This window comes from Apus apus, chromosome 6 (genome assembly GCF_020740795.1).
Source record: "Apus apus isolate bApuApu2 chromosome 6, bApuApu2.pri.cur, whole genome shotgun sequence".
In the NCBI taxonomy this organism is placed as follows: Eukaryota; Metazoa; Chordata; class Aves; order Apodiformes; family Apodidae; genus Apus; species Apus apus.
In genome coordinates, this window is record NC_067287.1 from 2,436,463 (window position 1) to 2,457,734 (window position 21,272).

Below are 21,272 nucleotides of genomic sequence, written 5' to 3' on the forward strand. Positions count from 1 at the left end.
TCTCTGCCAAGATCTAACTGGGTTAACGATCCTGGCAAAAAGGATTTTGTCTGGTGCTCTGTACAGCACTAGTTCAAGATGTTCGTCACTTCCTGGGTCTTTCATCCTCCATTCAGAAGCTAAGATCACTTTTCCACACCTCTTTTTCTTTCACCAAATCTGTTCTCCCGTCTTTCCTCACAAAACTAAGTTTTAAGGAGGTCGTCGCCTGTAAGTGCCACAGACCACTCTGCTTTATCCTAGGTGTAAAACCATCAGAGCGAGGAATTAGACAAAGGCTACTTGAACCAGGAGAGCATCATTTGCAGCACCATCCATCCCTCTGGCTTTCAGGTAGCTTGCACCACTGTATTATGTGTAACAGGGAACTGCTGGTTTAATTTAATGTGCTCTAACTAATTTGATAGACCTTTTCAGGCCTGTTCGAAGCTCCCTTCATAATCTACTCATTTGACTTCAGCAAAGCACAGACAAGCTTAATTTAATTACCATGCTGTCACTCACATGGCAGATAGAGATCCTCTGGACATCAGAGGTTCTTAAGTACACAGAAATCTTGCAAGGATATTTACTACATAATATTCCGAGTCACAGTCAATACACTGGGTCCTTGCTGACCTGCTTTTGATAGCTTCCACCTTCAATAGACACCTTCCAAACCCTTCCAGGGAAAAAGCACTCAGTGAGCTCTGAAGGTAAACCAGACTCAAAATTACTCTTTGTAGAAGAAAATAAAAGAGAAAGAAAGGAGCCGTAATACAGAAGTCTGAGGCTCCTCTGACTACAGGTTTTGTGATTTTTGTACCAGCTGAGAATGAAATGGGGACAACACACTATTTACTTTGTAAAAATGCAATTCTTCAAAATCGGTTTTAAACCACTGGGGTTTTGTTCCTTGATTATTTAGTTTCTTTATTTAACACTATTATTTTCTTTTAACAAAAAAATAAAATTTGATGGCCAGAAAATCATGTAGTAAAACCTGTCCTCAGGCAGCTCCCTACAGCAGCAATGGGAGAGGGGTCAAACAAGGCCACCTCCTGGCTGGGAGGCCATGGGAACAAGCTGTGTGTGGAGCAGCATCTCAGCTTATCCCCAGTGTGTATAATAGTCCAACAACAAGCAGAACAGCTCGAGGATATTGCAAAACTTGAGACGAGACAGTTTTGGTGAAGGAAAAGCACCGAGTAAGATGCTCACCTTCAGCTCCACGTACAGAATGGAAATGCAACAAAAACCAGGCCCTGTTCAAGACATAACTACATCTTAATTCTGCTGTGGCAGTGTTGTGGTAATCTCCACTTTGTTAAACATATCACTTACAGATTTATGGGGCAACTGGGAGGCTCAGGAGATTAGTAATGGGATACTGAGCACTGTCAGTTGTAGATTCAAATCCACCACAGGTCAGGAGAGGTCAAAATGAAATGAGATGGCATCACTGGTCTGTAGAGCAGCTTTCTTTTCAGCATGCTCCACAAAACCAAGGATTTCAGGGGATCAGAGAACAAACTACACCACTGGTCACGGAGCATTCTGTCAAGCTGGGTATATTCACCAAAAAGAAACAAGTGAGATGCTTGCACCCCACTGCCCGCATCGTCCCATGTTTGTTCTGCAGAGAAAGCACTTCACAAGCGTAAACTGCCACCTCTGCAGCTGGCTGTGCACTCACTCAGCCTCCTGGGGATCAATCCAGAGCCACTCATTTATTGTGCGACTGAATCCTGAGGGAGGAGCTCCTGGAGGGTCTCAAAACCGTCCTGGCAATGGCAACAGCAGCAAACCCAGACCCCAGAAGCCAGTGCCAGCAGCAGGTCTGGGCACATCTCTGCGCCCCAGACTGGATCCCTTCACCCTGGCCTGGGCAGAGCCAACCTGCCCCCTGCATGGTGGCACACCCTGGTGTGAACCTGGTTCTCCACTGGGGACACACCACCAAACAGGGTTGAAATGTTGTCATCCCATTACCACTGGTAGCAACCTGTAGGACCAGCAGCAACACCAGGACATGCAGATGATTTTCCTCTGCCCTAAGGAGCTAAAAGATCTCAAGTGTTCAAAAGCCCAGACTAGTAGCATCCAAGACAGGTGAGAGAGGAAGGTACCAGTATCCATAATCCAATGGAGTAACTGTGCTCCCAGAGATGGGGAAACATCCCTCAGTCTTGACACCTTGCTGGCTCTGTCTGTTTCCAGTTCACTGAGAGACAAGAAACAACAATTCAGACTTGCTTCCTCATTTACTGACATGGACAATAAATGCCCCTAGTGCTGGGAGCTAGGACGTTCACTAACCTGATGTGGTAGCAGGAATTCAGAAGGCGACAATGTAACAGAAACGCTATAAAGCCACAAGTACTGAAAACACAGCAAGGAATTAAGGAAGGAGAAGAGCAGCACCGCTGCTTCTGCACTTCCCTCCACCTTTTCCGCTGAAAAGTGACACTCAAGAGAAAAACTGAAAGGGCAGAGCATAGGGCAGTGCTGTGTCTGGTTCTGTCTGTAGAAGTGCTTGATGCACAGCTGCCCTGGCACTACCTTCTGCTTTGTAGCTTGACTGCTTCTAGCCTGGACGCGTCTTGTGTGTTGGAAATATCCAGCTCTGCATCCCAAGGACTATTGCAACAGCTACAGTTTGAGCATGGAAGAGCCTTCGCGGGAGCTCAGGTGTCGAGACAGGCAGAGCAATTACCCCGTCACCCAAGTAATGCAGACAAGTTGCTCCTGGCAACAAACCTCTTCAAGCGCGGGCAGAGAGCAGCGCTCCGGGCACAGGGGCCGTTTTGCTGAGCGCCCGTCACGCCTCTCCCTGGGTGCTGCGGCCACTGGGCGCCCGGGGCAGGCCACCCTGTCACTGCAAGGGCACTCTTCACCTCCAAACGCACACCTAACAGCTTATCCAATAAGAAATGGGAGCAAGATTAGACCTTCCAAGCAGAGAGATGCAGGAACTGCAGTGTTTCCTATGGACTTTTGATTCCCACTGCAAAACTGCTGCCCTCCTTTCACCCTGGTAACACTTCTATTGATCCCTTTACCTCTTCTTCTGATTCTAATCTCACTTGGCCCAGTTTAGAATCCTAGGAGTTGGAAGGGACCTCGACAGATCATCTAGTTTCCTCTCCCCCTGCCATTTCACCCAGTTTAAGAGAGGCAGGGGTGGAGGAGAGAGGAGGCTGCTTCCCTTTGGGAGGAATAAAGCCACCCACAGAGCTCAAGGCTGGACATTCAGCTCTAGCCTGCAAGTCCACTGGTTCCTGCCATCCATAACCTCTGTATGAAGAGGAACGTGTCGCTCCCATCCATAACCTTACAGCCAACAAGATTCTCCTTCTTGGCTCGTTGCACTGAATTCCTTATGTATCTCATCTCACTGTCTGGAGGAAAATCAAGTTTTACTTGATATGTCCAAATCTCACCATTTTAGCACAAATCATCCAGTCTTCCACAAGGTGAAGCACCTGGGGACAGGTTATGATACCAAAATCGTAGCTTTTAATAATATTTTAAAAATGTGGATATTGTCTTTGATGTAGTGGGTGGGAGTTAGGAAAGGTCAAATAGGAAAGGGTTAAAGAAGCTCAATGCTATCTGTAAAACCCACGTGTCTGTGGGAATAGGGTCATGATATTGCAGTGCTTGGCTTGGTAATACTCAGCAATCCTATTCCAGCACAGGCATTCCTATTTGTACCTCTGCTTCATAAAAATCACATTACCTAATTAGAGAAGTGGAGACCAAAAAAATCATCCTCACAAAAACATCACAACCCCTTCCAAACTAGCGTTACTGCCACCTCCCTTTTCACACCAGTTATTGGGAGGAAAACAGAGCATAAGAATCTGGTTTTTGCATGTCTGATAAGTTAAACCATCACTGATAAATCAAGTCAATCATCAAGAAATTCAGAATGGTTTAAATCTCATTAAATAATGAAGTGGAACTGGTTCCAAATGGCTTGGTATTTGGTAGAGAGAACCTCTACGCCCCTACCAAGAAATTAGTGGCTACAAGTTGTGCTTTCCTGGACAGATGGCAAAAGGGTTCTGATTGTGTTACTACACAGAATGTAGCTCAAACTGTTACACAAATAATAGGAATCAAAGTGATGTTACAGAGCTAGTTGAAACACACACACAAGCACACACAATAAAATATCCTCCTGTGAACTTCATAAGAAAAAGCAGCTGCAGAATTTCATTTTGAAATCCAGTGCTTGCATCTTCTTTGCTAATTTTTGGTTTCTTAAGTACAAAAATAGATTTTCTGGCTCATAACCTCTTCCTGTGCCTTCTCTGCAGCTAGAAATGCATCCCAGTTTACATACACAGCACATCTCTTCTTACAGTGCAGCAATGAGATCAGCAGACCAGCCCCACTTTCCGCTAAATTATCCAGAAATGGGCAATGCTGGCTGGAATTATCTGACAGTAATTCTGTTATCAGATTTAGTAATACTGCTATATTCCTTCTGCGTTTCCCAGTCTTCAAAGCAGGGTACAGTCTGGCCTGCCACTCTCTGTTCTGTTACAGTATTCAGGAGGGATCAAAAGTGATCATGCTAAATGCTGCACATGTGAGTGAAAGCCCTTGTGCTCTTTCTTGACCCACTGTGGCAAGGACAATGCAGAAAAGACCATGACCTATGAGATGACATCCATGTAAACACGGTGCCTGTCTCTCATGATTCACATTCCTGTTTCTCTCGAGCAGATACAAACAAAACCTGCAGGACACAGGACTGGCAACTAGCAGAAAATAAAGAGGTTAAGGAGAGTGCAAACAATCATTAAGACCTTTTATTTGCATCAGCCTAAGCAGCTGCTCTTCCTGTTAAGTCACAAGTCATCCTGCTGACAGACTTCAACCTCCAGCCACCCTGCTTACCTTTCAGCTCATCATTTTGCTCCATTTAAAAAACAACACCACCAAAACCCAAACTCCTTAGTAACCTGAAGCCACAGAGGTCTCTTGCCTTCCCCATCCTTGATGTTTATCCAATTTACAACTCTAGAGCCAAAGCCTCTTCAACCTATGCCAATCCAAATGGAAGGTTTTGATATGCATAATAAAAAGCAAGTAGTGACAGAAACCAGCTCAGCCTTGAAGATAACTGGTAAATGAGCACAGTCTCCTCTCCAGGAGGCTCTTTAGGAAAGCAGGACAGACACGCAGCAACGGGCTCCAAATCCTAGGGACAGAATAAGGGCTCTGAATTCCCAGGCCCACCAGCAAGACTACACAGACATGTAGCCACTTCAGCTGTCAGGTTCTCACTTTTTGAAGGGTGAGTCTCAAATGGCTTTCCCAAAATGAAGCTGCAGTGTGTCCTGGCAGCTACCACCGTACCAAAAATCAGAAAACCTTGAGATGTAAAACCACCCAACCCAACAGCAGAGAAGAGAAAAAGAAGGGTTGTTTCCGTTGTATAAACAGGGGCTCGAGAGGCTGATGAGCCTAAAGTCACTTGCAAATCAAATCCAGGTTTGTTCTGTTCCAGTACAAAGTCTGAACCCAAAAGAGGCCGAAGGCAAGCTCTGCTGAGGTTAACATAGTAAGAGTTGCATCCAGCCAGACAAGCAGTGTACTCAGCTCAGAAAAAATTGTGCATTCATCTAGCTCTGCCATGGCTGAAATAGCACATGTACACTTCATAAACATAAAATTGACCTCTTTCCTTCTTAAGAAAACCTAAGTCTCCTATTAAGTGATACACTACTGACCGATTCTGACAAAAGTGAATTTTAAAAGAAAAGAAACCAACCTGAAGAAATAAAAAAGAACAACACCCAGGGCAATAGTTCAGCCTGCTTCTAGCAAACAGCTACACCTGTAAGGCTCTCCAACAGCTCTGCATGCAGAGAGCCCTCCCAAAGCCCTGCTGGCAGCACCAGGGGCTGGTTGCCCCTGCAGCAGGTCCTGTACCTCTGCCAGGAGGAGGGTGGACAGCCCAGAGAGCTGCTGAAGGCAGCTCCTGAAAGCCATCAACAAGGAGGCCAGCTCTGCACTTGCTGCACTGACAGATACTCGTAACCATCTCGAATAAGCAGCCCTTCAAACATCTTGAGTAGAAGATGGAGACAGCAGCAACCCACCTCAGCATTTTTTTCCCCAAAAGGAAGCAGTCCTGCAGGTCAGTCAGGGGGTTCCCAAGCTGGACACTGACAACCTGGGGTTTCCATTCCTCACTCCTTGCCCAGCTCCAGCACTGGCTCACACAACACACCCAGTATGAAACCACCATCCTCCTTCAGCTCTCAGCAGCAGAGCCCTGCCTTCCTCTGCACAGAAAGAGGGAAGGCAACTCTTGCAGGGTGCTTCACAGCCCAATAATCACATATGGTATGATTAAAATAAACTGTTTGTGCTGGCAACAGTTTTGTTTGAAGTTTATGGTTAAGGTTGTTCTACGACACTCAGAAAATCTGGGCTGCCTACAAAGCAGGCAATGGACAGAATAAATCTCCTATTATCAATATAAGCAAATATTTTTCCCAAGTAGAAAGAAATGTGTGTTTCTGCATAGGAAGATTAACTTTGCCTTAAGATCTGTTCGCACCATTGAACTACTCTGCTTTGAAGCTAAATTGTAAAAGATGCCACAAAGTGAAAAATAATCAAATGGATGTGTTTATCAAATGGCAGCAGTTTTCCAATGGGTATTTATGGTTGATCCAGGGAGTGGTAAGAAAATAAAAAAGCATACATTTGGGTTCTAAGAGGAAATCAAACAAAATGCAGTATAAAAGGGAAGAGGGGAAATAAAGAGGTAATATAAACAGGGGAGAAACGTGGAGGATGGACAAGACATGGGGGCAGACATCCACAGCTAACAGGTCAGTCTTCAGTAGTGGCATTTTGTATTCCTGATATGGTGACAAAAATCAGTGTTGGGCTGTTGAAGAGGAATTAACTGCTGCAGCTGGAGAAGACTGAGTGGCATGGGTACAGACAACTGTGTCTGCAGTGCAGCTGAAACAGCTACTGAGAGCACCAGCAGTAAAGCCGAGGAGCAGCCTGGGGCTCCCCAGGGTCAGAGGAGTCACTGTGCTTCCAAAGAGCAAGCAGCATTGATCCAGCCACCAGCACATCCCCTCGGGAGCACAGAGAGCCAGGCAAGACCTGGACATTGGCTGTGCCTGCTCCAGCCACAGGCACCTCTTGCTGGAGCATCCCTCCCAGCATGAGCGAGTCCAGTTTACACAGAGATACAAATTTAGACACATCCATCCATCCCCCAGCTGCGTTCTGTGCTTCCCTCACCAAGCTCTAGTGCCTGCAAGTACAGCTGCTCAGCTATTTGCACTGCAGAGCAAAGCACTGAACAAAAAGCCAGATGTCTTTTCTTAGTAGATTTTTGGAGCAGGTTATTACTAAGTGAATAACAAACTCTCAAAGCTCTGCGAGAAGCTGCAGCGTGAGCCACATCTCACTGCTGGCCTAAATACAGAGATCCAAGCAATTCAGGAGAACTGTACAGTCAGGAAAAGAGACCACAACTGCAGAAAAATCCAACTTCTGTCAACAGCTTTGCTAAAAATATTCCCTAACCCAGTTCCCGCAATTCAGATAAGGGTCTCCTGCACATCCTTTGCTAAGAGAGAGAATAACTTAGCAGTCAGAACGACACTTGTGTGTCAGAGCCTCAACATCCCTGTAGATTCCCAATGTGGCTTTAAAAATCACCTTTCACCCCTTCAAAATAAGAGGTCATCTTCACCTCACAGGCAGCCACCAGGACAAGGGAATAGGAAAGACTGTGTCCTAGCAACAATATGTAAGTAAATTCAGGAATATCGTGTTCAGGAGCACAGCAAAAGTTATTGCAAGCCTTTGGGCTATTTGATATATGAGAAAATGTGTTTTTCAGTATCACATCCTCCTCACACAACAGAAATGTCTACAGCAGTTTCAAAACAACCACAGTTTGTCAAGAATCCTAATGCTGCCTGACCCAGAAAAAAGTCTCTTACACCAACCAAGTGCATCTCCTGTCCCTCATCATAGCTGATGGATGGATAGTGGAGCAAGATTTCTTTTAGCAGAGAGTGAAGCACTGAAAAATGAATCACTTTTAGCAAAGACATCTTGGAGGACTACCATTAAATATTCAAGTTTTTATCTCAGACGCCTCATTTCTCACAGGGAAAAAAATCCAACATTCTTGGTTTCAATAAGACTCAATCTCTTAGTTTGAAAATCTGCTTTTTCTGAAGCTGTCTTGGGACCAATTTGCAGTATTATAATGGGAATCTGATAACAAGCACATGCATTTCCAGGACATCCCATAAAAAGTCAAGAACCAAAGAGGCCATACATACCTAGAAATGTTTTGGTTCTTTCCAGCAGATGGATAAAACCTGGAATCCATCAGAAATACCACCCCTCTGACTCCACACTTCAAAATTCTGAAGGATCCCATTTAGGATATCTTGAGGTAAAGATTTCTTTGCTGTTGTGTCGGTTTGGTTTTGTGGGGGTTTTAAAGCATGCAATATTTTCACACTCCAAAATCTGATAAAATTCAAGAAGGGGATTTTCCCAGTTCACAAAGCCATCATGCAGACAAGCTCCATTATCCCATGTGCACCTTCCAGCGGAGCTGGGAAAGCAAACATTGGCAACACGGCAATCAAAAGTGTCAAGCGATTTGTGAGCAAGTCTAGATCACTTTGCTGCCTCTAGACCCACAGGGTCAGCTGTGCTTCAGCTGACCCTGCATTGCACACTCAGGCTGCCATCTCAAATGACTTGGATCCGGTGTCCCTTCATTTTCCTGCCCAGTGCCAAAGCAGAGCTCTGCTGCCTCACCCTGCAGCATCCTGGCTCTCAGCAGCACAACTGAGAGCTGACCCTGAACCAAGACTCCTTCCCACAGATGCAGGGTTTTTTTCAGTCGTCTGAGTATCTTGGTAAATATCTTCTCAGAATGAGTCTTACCTTGGCATGACCTGAGTTTTAAAAGGCTGCAGCGACACCAAAGGAAAAAATAATAAGGAAAAGGTCTTAAAGTTGTTGGTAGGGAATTGTGTTTGGTCTCGTTGGGTTACATGAAGACAAAACACGTCAAAGTTCAAAGGGACCCAAACAGAAATAGACACAAACCATCCTCTGCACAGCACTGCTGTCTATGTTCAGAAGAACAAAACAAACCACAAAAAGCCCCAAACAAACCACAGGAAGATCCCCTTGTGTAGATCTTTTGATGAAAACATTCATGCCAAATTCCAAACACACTTCACCTAAACCAGCCAGAATTTTACAAGAAAAGCATCAGCAACCAGACAGTCCCAAGCCACAGAAGCTAATGGGTGGAAATTGGATTGTGTGTGTTTATTTTCCAAGTAGAGAACAGATCACCCTGTTCATCTGTTCCTTCTATGCCACTGCCTCTTTCCAATACATGTCCACAACTCCCCTTTTCCCTGTGTTTCTAGTATCACTGATGAACAGCACAGCTCAGTCCACGCACATTGAAATCTTCCAACAGGACAACCGGCAAATACTGATGACACAAGATATTTAACTTCAAAGGAAAAGCCCACCTTTAAGCAAACACAGTTCTGAGATCTGCAGGCTCTGCAACTCTGTGACTCGCTCCAATATCCTGCTTACAGGGCTAGAAGATGTCTCAGTGTCTAAAGACACATCAGGCATTTCAGACCAGGAAATTTGGAAGGAAACAAATCCTAAGGTGAGTAATTTTAATGACAGCAGGAAGGACACAAGATAATACCAAGAGTGTCAAGAGCCGAAGAACTGTCAAGAAAAACTAAATCAAATAATCTCTCCTCCCAAGTGTCTGTTTTTATGGAAATATCTCCCTCTTGCACCCCAATCCTTAAAAAACCACTACAGAGAAAAACACATTAACATTAAAGGCTTGTAAGTGGCATCTCAACCTGAATTTTATCTTTTGCAACGGCTTATTCTTCTGGCACAGTTTGAAACGCTGACACAGTATGAGGAGATGTAAGTACACATCACTCCCTGGCAGCATCCTCACCGCACGCTACGCCTTCGTTTAGGGCAGGCAGCTTCAGGAGGAATCATCTCCAACGATGCAGAAAACAAAAGTACTCCCAGACTTCCCCAACTACCGATAAATCTGACTGTACCAGACTGAACAGCCATTTGCAGAAATGAATCCAGACACCAGTGACTGACAACTGCCTCTCAGGGGAGGGAAACAAAGACTGCAACAAGCTGGAACCAGGCACGTCATTACAGCTGCTGAATGGTCTAAACCTTCTGATCTAAATCAAAAGCATCCTGCAGGAGCTACCAGAGGAAAAAAGACAACACTGACAGTGGCATCAGACTACATTGTCCAGTTGCCTGACAATCTGTCTTGTTGAAATAGATCATCTGTATTTTAAGTTTTGAAGGTTAGAGTAGAAATCTATGGTTTTGAAAGGACAGCTATGCAGGATTGAGATTTTTTTTAGAAAAAGATATCCAAATGGGATTAGAAAATGATTTTTAAAAGCCTTCAGTGCCCCAAGCAAACATAAAAGGGAAATTGTTTTGGTGAAAAAAATAATAAGCTTTGTATTTTAAGTAAATCATCTTTCTAGCACCACCAACAATAAAAAGAAGCTATTTTCACACCGTATTTCTCACTTCATTTTTAGAAAACAGAAAAGCACATACAAGTACAGCTTCATCCAAGAAGCACACATTGATCCATGTTGAATAATATTCCCCCAGTTCAGCACTTACAGACAAGCTTGAAAGAATATCCCTTCCAGAACAGAAACAGCAGAGGATTCAGAAAAGAAACAAAGAGAAACCCTCCAAACCAGACTGTCCCTGCAGAAAGTGACTATCTATGCTTAAATCCAGGAAGACCACGCCAAACTGCATTTAACAAGCCAAGGATTTTGCCTCAGACCTTAACTGGGAGGAAAGTATCTGTCTCAGGAGCATCTTGGAAATCTGGTTTGGTGCCAGCAGAGTCCCAGGAGCCAAATGGGCTGCTGCTCATCCTGATACCAGCACCCCCAGAGCATCACCACCCACAGGGAGAGTGTTTGAGGTTTGGAGAAGCTGGGAGACTTTTTTTACAAGCCCTTACCAAGACAGATTTTTTTCCACTGACTTATATTACAGAAGAGTAAGTCATAATTATACATTACATTTGCTTCAGTGCTTTATGGAAGTATCACTTTGACAAGAAAGAAATGTATTGTATTTCGTGATAATTAGATCCAGACCAGTTTATTTCCCAAATGAACAGCAACGTGCTCTGATCAACAGGGTTCTGCTTCTTCCTGAGACACCTACTGACTTCAGCTACAGAAAAATCACCCAAAAAAAGCAAGTGCCAGTTCTGTCAGTCTTGTGCTGCTGCTGCTTCTGCTCTGGAAATAGTCTGACCTGAAAGCAACACAGCCCAAAGCCACAGGGGAATGAGCACAAGCACATCGTGGTTCATCTCATCCACAAAACAGGGAAATGCAGCAGGTTAGAGATGTCTGCAGCTTCTGCAAGGGTACAGGAAAATCTTGGGGTGTAGGAGGATTAGAAAGATTTTTTAAAGGAACAGCTCTCACAAAGGTATTTGTCAGCTCTTGGTGCCTTCAGATACCACTGAATTCCACACGTGTTTAGCTATGCCAGGTACTTGCATTTCTCAACAGTCCTTCACAACAGCTTTCCTACAAAATTTCCTCAGTCTTCAGTGGAGTAGAAGAGTTGAGCAGAGCTGGAAGACACGCCAGAGATGCTGGGAGACAAAGCAAGCTTTAGCTTCCCAGATTAAGTGTTCTGCTAGGAAAATGGCATGCAACATATCCACTGACATGTTTTACACCGTGGCAGAAGTGCCATCTCACTTCACATCTCCCAGCAAACCAGGACGAGCTCCTTGTAATTGGTATTCAGAGATACAGCATGAACCAACCCTCTGTAAGCAGGACTGCTGTGCATTTTGAGCTGGAGATGGATGCTTGGCTTTTGTTAGAAGCACAATGTACCACACCCCATGAAAAAAAAGCCATGCAGCACAGCCTGGGGTTTTTTATTATTATTTTGTTTAGCTAGTCACTTATCTGCTATCCCATGGGGTTTTTTAGGTCCGTTTTAACCACAGAGTGACAACTGCTGAACAGCACACGGAGGCACTTAAGAACAATTCTTCTTTTCATTAGTACCAACTCTGCTGACTTCACTGGCCTCCACAAAACAAAAGGTAAAACCTACCCAGATATTCCAGGGATGGAAATAAGTGAGGATCTCTTCACAAGGCATCCTAAACAGTACTTATAGCAGAAAGTATGACAGAAAACCCACAGCCCTTCTCAGATTCCACCCCACCTGCTGCAAAGGGATCCCCCAGCAATTTTTGTTCTCTTTTACTTCACGGAATATGACACTGTGAACCAGCAATGATCACTGCACAGCAACAGAGGATCAGGTGATGGTATTTTTGTTTGGCTTTAGGCACAACCGTTAGTTACGAGGAATGTTTTGCAGATAAAACAACAGAATTCCCCCGCCCCCCTCTGTGAGCAAAGCACACTCCTGCTGGGGCCCGTCGCTGGCTCCTGGCTCTCTCTGCTGGCTCTCCCAGGGGCAGGGTGCTGCGGGAGCTGGCAGTTCTGCTGCAGCTCCCCAGCCTGGGCAGCGAGGGGCTGCGGGAGGCTGGGGCCACCCTCCTGAGCCCGAGGGCTCCGCACGGAACCTCAGCGCTCAGCAGAGAGCTGCTAAGCCGGGCTTTACACACGTCCTCGCCCCGCCGCCGAAAAGCAGCTGACAACCAGAATGAAGAGCCTTTCATCCCCTTGTCTGGTAACGTTGACACGAGGTTTCTGAGCTGGCTAGAAAGATTCTCCTTTCTAAACGTTCCTCTCAAATCTCCGCTTCAGATCAGCCTTGCGCTGAAAGGGAAGTGGTGACTCTAGACCCAGCAGAGAGAAAATTCCCCTTCACAACTACATTCCTGCTACTGGGAAGGGAGTATTTTACCAAAAGGGTGAAAGCACTCTCTCCCAGAAACCTAAACCTGAAAAGCATCCTCATGGTAAGCATCCCACCAGGGGCTGAGCCTCTCTGCATGTTTCCTTTGCAGATGCTCAGGAATAAACACGCTTGAAGGAGCAGGGGAAGCAGGAAGGAACCACACTCCAGGACACTGCCTCAGTTGCCCACTACAGCAGACAGCTCCACACTCTCCCACAAGACGGGACGAAGCAAGCCAGCTAGAAAAATACATTTTTAGGTGTGTCAGCCAACACAATCAATCAGAAAGTCACCTTGAGGTTGCAGAGGAGCAGAAACATAAAATGAAACTGCAGTCTGTTGAGACTGTTGGGTATCTAACCGCAAAAGGAGGGGATGGATTTACTGCTGTCACCTTTTCCTGCCATGGTTAAAGATGAGATACATCTAAAAGGCTTTTATATTCAAAACTTTGAAGTGGAATCAAAATACAGTGGGTTTTCTCTGTTTTAACCGAAGGAAAAACTAAGGTAAGACAATTTAATCTACCATACTTCACTGCGTTGCACGTGCAGAGCACAGGAAGATGGATGCAAGAGACCAGAAGTTCTGACTCTGGATCAAACAAATCCCATCTCTGAGGGGTTTAACTGGTTTGACCAGAGTAAGGACATGGCCCTAGGTCTTCCCTGACCAGGAGCTCTGAACCACGCAACCACAGGGATCATGGAGATTGAGCTTTACTCGTGGCATGAAAGGTATCCTGGAGAAACTCTAGCTTAGGCTGTTAAACTTCCTTCATTGCTTATTGTTTTCAAGCAATCTCACTCAGTCATGATTTTTAATTTTTGTTGGAAATCTGCTCAAGGTGCTAGAGGAGTGTAACAGGAGGGAATAGTGGGAGGTTCAGAAAGAAAGCTTTTTCCCCACAAGTGTTTGCTGGGAAGAAGAAGTAAATATATTCAGATGTGCTAGTGAGAGAAAGTAGATATCTCCTTTCAATAATTTCTATTCCAAGTTTTCTGACACAACAAAAGAATTCCCCTGGGGGGTTTTGGTGGTTTTGTTTGGGTTTTTTACATTTTAACAGAACTCCTTTCTTTCCAATATTTTATGGAACAAAAATAAAAGCTGCATTGCAGTGTTTTTCAAATGCTATAGTAGAACACTGGGGGGGGGGGGAGGAAAGAAGGTGTTTGGTTTTGGTTTATTTTTGCTTTACATAATGTTTCTAAGAGCTTTTGGAGACTAAACCCCTGCTTTTCTAGAGGAAGTCTACTCTGGTAGTGCCTTGCACCAGAATTAGGATTCCTTCCCCCTGCCAGGCACTATCTGGTGGAGCTAAGCAGTCATTCTAAGCCAGTAAATAATAACGAATGGTTCTGCTTTCTACTAACACACTGCAGTGGCATCCACTGTGGATCAAGTTACACCAGAGCTCAACAAGCTCAGTGCTGCAAATAAAGACAAAGAGTATGGAAAGATTTAAACGTTCGTTTACACTTAGGAAATTACAAATATCCCCACGGAACCCCAGGCGGGTGGTTTCTCTTGGAAAAAAAACCAGCAGCGTTTAAGGACATACTTAACTAGTCAAGATGACTAAAACCTGCACTTTAAAAAGACATGGGTTTTACCCTGGGGAAGGAAAGGCACACTAAGCTCCTGACTAGGTTTTCAAATCATCAACAAACATGATCCTGCCAAATTGAATATATATATATGAAATAAATATTTATACAAATGAGCAAACACGTGCTTTTCTTGTTTCTTTCTGACTTCTTTTTCTGTAAACTTCCAGGGTAGGAAACTGACAGTTGCTATTATTTTTACTTTTCGCATTTCCTAAAGGAATTCCCTCCTGCCTGCAAGACTGAAACACCCTTTTCAAAACATCACAGCGTTTTCCCAAACAACGGATACTTTATAGACTTGCACAAAGGATTCTAAGTTCTACTTCTCTTAAAAAGATAATGTTCTTAAAGGATTTGCAGGTGATGCGTTTTAATCTACTTCTAACACGTCTGAGTGTTTATTTATTGAAGGGCGGGAGGGGAATTTGCTGACATTTGTTTCTTAACCATCCGAAGGACTGTGCTACAGTTGCATTTTCATTCCAAGCGTTTGTTGGCCAAAGACAGCCCTCCATTGCTGACTGAGATTGATAACCAATTTGATTATTCTATTGTTAACAGTCTGTTGATAAACGACCTCAACCTTCAGCTAAAGCAAATTAACTTGGCTACACAGAGAACATTTCACACAAATGAAGAAAAACAAGTTGGCCATTTATGTCCGGAATAGACTCACTTTTTTTTTCATAACTGTTTTGCAGCTTTAGTGAAAAAAAAAAGTTTCTAATAAACTCGAGGTTTTAATAAGAATCTTGACAAACCATACAGGGAATTGCTTGTTCTTTGTGTTATCAGTTAGATTTAAGACCTCTTTATCATGGTACGAATTAGATAATGGGTTTAGCCAGAGGAGACCAAACAGAACACCCAAGACTTGGGCAGGTTAAGCAGAAAACCAAAACTACAACCGGAGCCTGGTGTTGTCAGCAAACCCCCACTGCCAGCGGACTCCCGAACACAACCCCAACCCCAGGCACCGGCCCGGGAAAGCTCCAGCTCCGGGAAAAGCAAGCACGGGCAGGATGATGCTGGGCAGGGCTGGGGACCGCGCTGCGCCCTGGCACACAAACTGAGCCACCTCCCGGACCCCGGAGGGCCCAGATACGCACACGCTTTTGTTCCCGTGAAAGCCTTTGCTATTGTGAACAGCCCGCCCCGCACAAGCCCCCGCACAACCTCCGTGCGCGTCTGCCCCGCGCACGCAGAGGTTGAGTATTTTGTCGCTGCAAGCGGGTAACGATTTGATGTTTAAAACATGATTTTTATATATATATATATATTTTAACGAGAAGAAAAACTTCGCCTCGCGTGGGTCACTCGAACGAGGGATGCTCCCGCAGTCCCCGGGCTGCTCTGCAGGGACCCCCCGGCACCCCGGAAGGATGCTTCCAGGCTCGGCGGGACCGGCACAGCCCAGGGCCCCCTCACCCCGGGACCAGCAACCCGGCAGTCTCGGAGCCGGCTCGGCTTTGTCTGGCCTCGCAGGGCTGCGCGCCCGCGGAGGATACCGCGGAGGATACCGCGGAGGACGCCGCGCGGGGACCGGGCGCGGAGCTCTCCCGCAGCCTGGGCAGTGCGGATCCCACTCCAGCCCCTTCCCCAAAGCCCCGAGCAGCGGGAAAACTTTCTCCCGCGGCGGCTGCCGCAGGGGCGCGGCGGAGGCGCGGACGGCCGCCCCCGCGGAGCATGCCCAGTCACCGGCATGACATCAGCGCCGGCAGCGCCGGCCGCCCCCGCTTCCCCACCGCTCCCAGGGCCCGGCTGGCGACCCCCGGGGGGGAGCCCAGACCCCCTGCCCGCGGGGTTTGGGGGAGGGGGGCGGGGGACGACAGCCCGGCCGGAGGGGAGGGGGCCCCGCGGGGAGCGCCGCCGCCCCTCCCTCGCTCCGCCGCAGCGGGAACAATGGGCGCGGGGCGGGCACCTGCGGGACCGCGGGGAGGGATGCTGGCCCCGGGGCTGGGGGGATGCTCGCCCCGGGGCTGGGGGGTGCTCGCCCCGGGGCTGGGGGGATGCTGGCCCCGGGGCTGGGGGGATGCTGGCCCCGGGGCTGGGGGGATGCTGGCCCCGGGGGAAGAGGATGCTGGCCCCGGGGCTGGGGGATGCTCGCTCCGGGGCTGGGGGATGCTCGCTCCGGGGGGAGAGGATGCCGGGCTGCGGGGGGAGAGGATGCTCGCCCCGTCACGGCACGGCGCAGGCGAGAAAAGGGGATGCGGCAGACTCACCCCGATGACCACGGTCTCCTCGCCCTTGAATTTAGGGATGAATTTGTCCCCCCGGAGGATCTCGGCCTCGTTGAGGGGCCGGAACCGGCACATCACTTTGATGCTGCACTCGGCGGGGTCCGCCATGGCGGCGGGGCGGTCGCCGGCCGCGGGGAGCGGTGGCTGGGCCGGGCAGGTGCCGCAGACGCCCGGCAGCGAGCGGGGCGGGGCCGGGATCCGCTCGGCAGCCCCCGCGCCCGCCTCGCCCCCCGGCCCTGGCGCGGCTGCGCGGGGAGCGGGGCGGTGCGGGGCGGGACCCTCGGGGCGGTGCGGGGAGCGGAGCGGGGCGGGGAGCGGGGCGGTGCGGAGAGCGGAGCGGTGCGGGGAGCGGAGCGGGGCGGTGCGGAGCCCTCGGGGAGGGGCGGGGAGCGGGGCGGGGCGGAACCCTCGGGGCGGTGCGGGGGCGGTGCGGGGAGCGGGGCCCTCGGGGCGGTGCGGGGCTGTGCGGAGCCCTCGGAGCGGGGCGGTGTGGAGCCCTCGGGGCGGTGCGGAGCGGTGCGGGGAGAGGAGCGGGGCGGGGCCCTCGGGGCGGGGAGCGGAGCGGAGCCCTCGGGGCGGTGCGGGGAGCGGGGCGGGGCTGTGCGGAGAGCGGAGCGGGGCGGTCCGGAGCCCTCGGGGCGGTGCGGTGCGGGGAGCGGAGCGGGGCGGTGCGGAGCCCTCGGGGCGGTGCAGGGAGCGGGGCGGTGCGAAGCCCTCGGGGCGGTGCGGGGAGCGGGGCGGGGCGGGACCCTCGGGGCTGTGCGGGGAGCGGAGCGGAGCCCTCGGGGCGGTGCGGAGCGGGGAGCGGAGCGGGGCAGTGCGGAGCCCTCGGGGCGGTGCAGGGAGCGGGGCGGTGCGGAGCCCTCGGGGCCTGCCGGGACGCGTAGCCCGCGCGGCCCCAACGGCTCCCAACGGGTCCCCTCGGGAGGACGGGAGAGACCCCGGGAAGGAGGGACGCCCTGCCCGCAGCAGCCCGGCGAGCGTTCCGCCCCCGGTAAGGTGTAGCGAGGAACCGGGGTGAAGCCCTCCCGCTCCCGCGGGGGCTGCCCGCCGCTGCCCGCCGGCAGCGCTCAGCCAAGCAGCTGAGGGGGCTCGGCTCCGTGCTGTACGGGGTAGGTGCTGTCTCCTGGGTTAGGCCTGGCGGTGCGGGGCAGGGAGAGGAGGGCAGAGGCCAGGAGAGAGGGCTGGAGGCTGGGGCTGGGCCCCTGACACACGCCGGACCTAGAGCCGGGTTAAAGGATGTTGATTCCGGGTTGTCGTTCTGGCACTTTATTGCATTACCCTTCTTTTCGGTGAGCACAAGCAGGGGCACCTCTCCTGGGTGGTGCTTTGGCCTTGTTAAATTCACAAGAAGTTTGCCATGATGCAGTCAGTGAATCAGCATCTGGGAAAAAAAAACAAACCAGTGTCTGGGCCCTGTTCCTATCCTTCAGGGAGCTGTCCTTGTCCTCCTCCATGTTTTGACCACGTTTCTTCCTTACTCTCCTGCTGCCCGACTCTGTGCCAAGGCTAGTTCATTTCACTGGATCCAAGTTGTCTGAAATGGTCTTCCTCATCTGTCATTTTCTCCCTGCAAGAGGCTAGGCTGCTTTCAAGAGGAATGCAACAACTGTCAATGTCTTCTGGAAAGCTGCAGGCGTTCCCTGGACCTCAGCATCTCCAAGCAGCTTCTGAAACCAGTTTCCTCCAAAGAACAGAGAACCTTTCTCGTTAAAAAAGAGAACCCTTCTCGTTAAATTAGCCTCTCTCATACAATTAAGATGATGGTAGTCAGTTCTTCAGCATTTCTGCAGAAATTCCTGGTTCTTCCAGCCACAGTGGTTGTCCTCACTGCCTGATGTGGATGTGAAGAGAGCAGGCTGGTTACAAAAGCTCTCATGCCCTCTTAAAAGCAATTACAGCAGGGAGAGTTTGCAATGTGCAGGATGTGATAAGACATTATTACATAATGTGATTTATTCCCATGGATTACCAATTATCTAGCCCTTTTTATTTCTCTTATGTTTCAAGCTTTTGCCCTGAAAAGCAAATTCGTTAGTCATGACAAGCAGGGGCTTAGTCATAAAAGACAACCCTCGATGAATTAATCCTTGTTTTTCTCCATTATCAAGAGCTCATTTTGCAGAAAGACAGGCAAACTGCTGTTTTCCTATTAGAGTGGGTATAATCTGCAATCAGTAAGAATGCACTGAAGAGCCACCTTTTCTCACCAATTTTGCCACAAACACTATGACATTGTCTGTATTGTAGACAATGCTGTACTGTCACAAAGCTGCTCTTTTCACTACTTATTACCAGATTACTGGGTTAAGCAGCCAAGTAGGAACACTAGTTTCCAGCCAGGTTCAGGAGTGATCAGAACCTCTTGAGCTTGTGAGCTTCTTCCAGGCTGTTCTGGGTGCCTGATGGAAGGTATGATTTACAGTTGGCTGGGAAACTGCTTCACATAAAATAGGAGCTATCACGCTACAGAAAAGTAGGCATACTCTGCTGATGTCATCTTAAGAATTGTCACTATTAATTTCTTTCATTCCTGGAGCCATGGCTCTTTACAGATGGTGTGCTTACAAGAAGCACCACCACAGCTATAGTTCTCTTGGGTTTATTGAGCTACAGCACATGAGAAAAGCAAGAGAAAAGTGAAAGAAAGAACCTTGATGTCATCTCATTTTCCTACGTTTCCAGCAAGTTCTCCAGATAGACACCAAGCCCAGAGTTTAGATCACACTGGCAGATTAGCTATGGTTTGACAGCAATTCCTGATTGTTCCTGAAGAAATTCTCAAGCTGACCCAACCTCAGCTGGGACAGTTGATTGAAGAGCCCGGGATGGCAGAGGTCTCCAAGAGAAGTAACAAATCCCCTCCTCAAAGACTGGGGTGGTGGGGCAGGGCTGTAAGAGAACAATGAGTCTGCATTGGTCTGTAGAGGAGCTGTTCAGGCTGCAGCAAACCAAGAAGGGGGCATGTGACAGGTTCTGAACAACAGCAGAATGTGGGTTCTGACAGAGAGATGGTCCTACAGAAATAAGGGAACAGGCACCTGGGCATTTCTGCAGTAAAAAAACCCATTTTCTATCTACAGAGCCAAGAGAACATGGCTTCCTTTCATTGCTTCTGGGCTCCAGGAATGAGCTTTGGAGTTGGGAAGGAGCTTCAGGAGAAAAAGAACAAGGTTGAATTTCTGCTGCCTTTAACAACGCAGTGCAATGAACAGACACCAGTGCTGGCCAGGGGCAGAACTTACCAGCAAGGAGAGTTGCTTTAATGTACATGCCATTGGTTCTGGAGTCTTGTCACTGGCCATCAAGAAGAAATTTGATGATATACTCATGTCATAAGTGCTGAGATATGTCTACGGGTTAAGGAGTAGTGAAGGATTTCTTCCAGTAGGTATCAAAAGGGTTGGGATCCCCAAGACAAAAAGGGATTGTAAACGTCAAGGATAGTTACTGTCCTACTGACACCAGAAGACATGGTTAGGAGTGCATGAGGGAAAACCTTTACAAAGCCAGAACACAAGGTGTTTAACAGGAATCAAAACAAATAGAGGAAGCCAATGGCTGAAGAATAGGCAACAAAATGAGCTAAAAAATGCTGAGAAGGTACCTTGGAGGAACTGAGATACAGACCCAACCTAGTCTGCACAGCCCTACATCACCAAGGCAAGGAGACACATCTATAATCCAGGAGAGACTGGGCTACAAGACCGTTTGTCCAGGCAAAGGAAAAAAAAATAACAGCAAAATGTATAGGATCTACGTAAGTGCCACTCTTGGTCAGCCAAGATGATTATCCCAGCAGCAAACATCCTTTGATCAGACATGTAACCATCTCTTGGTGGCCGGGGGGGGGGGGGTGTTCCTTTTTCACACTTGCACAGAAAGGCTGGATCTGGAAATAAGAGCATTGCCAGGCAAAAAGATACTCCCTCAGAAACTGTTTGGGCTCTAGTAGCAGGGAGCTTAAGAGCAGCCATTGTTTCTGAGTTGCAAACCCCTTCAATATATGCTTACCTTAAAAAGTATGTTAAGTACACATAAAAATCTCAATCTCCACATAAATTATTCACATTATGCATAGTCATATTCGTCCACCTATAAAAAAAAATAGGTTTGCTAAAAGGAAACATCCATTTTTATCACTTTGTACCACACAGCAAAATGCTTGAGTTGGGTGTCCAATACTCAAAAATATTTTTTCAAGCTCCAATCCTTTCTTTAGGGTTACTCAATAATTAACTCAAATAAAAGGATTGTATCTTGAGAAAAAAAAAATAATTATAGCTTCGTATAATTAAAGAAGCCTGATGCCACTAAAAAATATACAACACCCAAGCCCTGCAGACTGACTTTCCTTGGAAGGGGGAACGTGTCCATTACCAAACACTCTGGAAAGAGTTAAAACAGCATCACAGGCAGATGATGCCATCTCCTGGCGTCACTTACACAGCTC

The 21,272-nt window shown here is 48.0% G+C and overlaps 1 protein-coding gene across 1 annotated transcript in view; it reads right to left on the reverse strand.

The window, feature by feature from the left end:
• KIF5C (kinesin family member 5C) overlaps positions 1–16,967 on the reverse strand; it is a 79,500-nt gene extending 62,533 nt beyond the window's left edge. Inside the window, exon 1 of the mRNA XM_051623517.1 lies at positions 16,802–16,967. Within this exon, the coding sequence (XP_051479477.1) occupies positions 16,802–16,927 (126 nt within the window). The 5' untranslated portion in view covers positions 16,928–16,967. The remainder of the gene's footprint in view (positions 1–16,801) is intronic.
• Between the last annotated feature and the right edge of the window lie 4,305 nt (positions 16,968–21,272).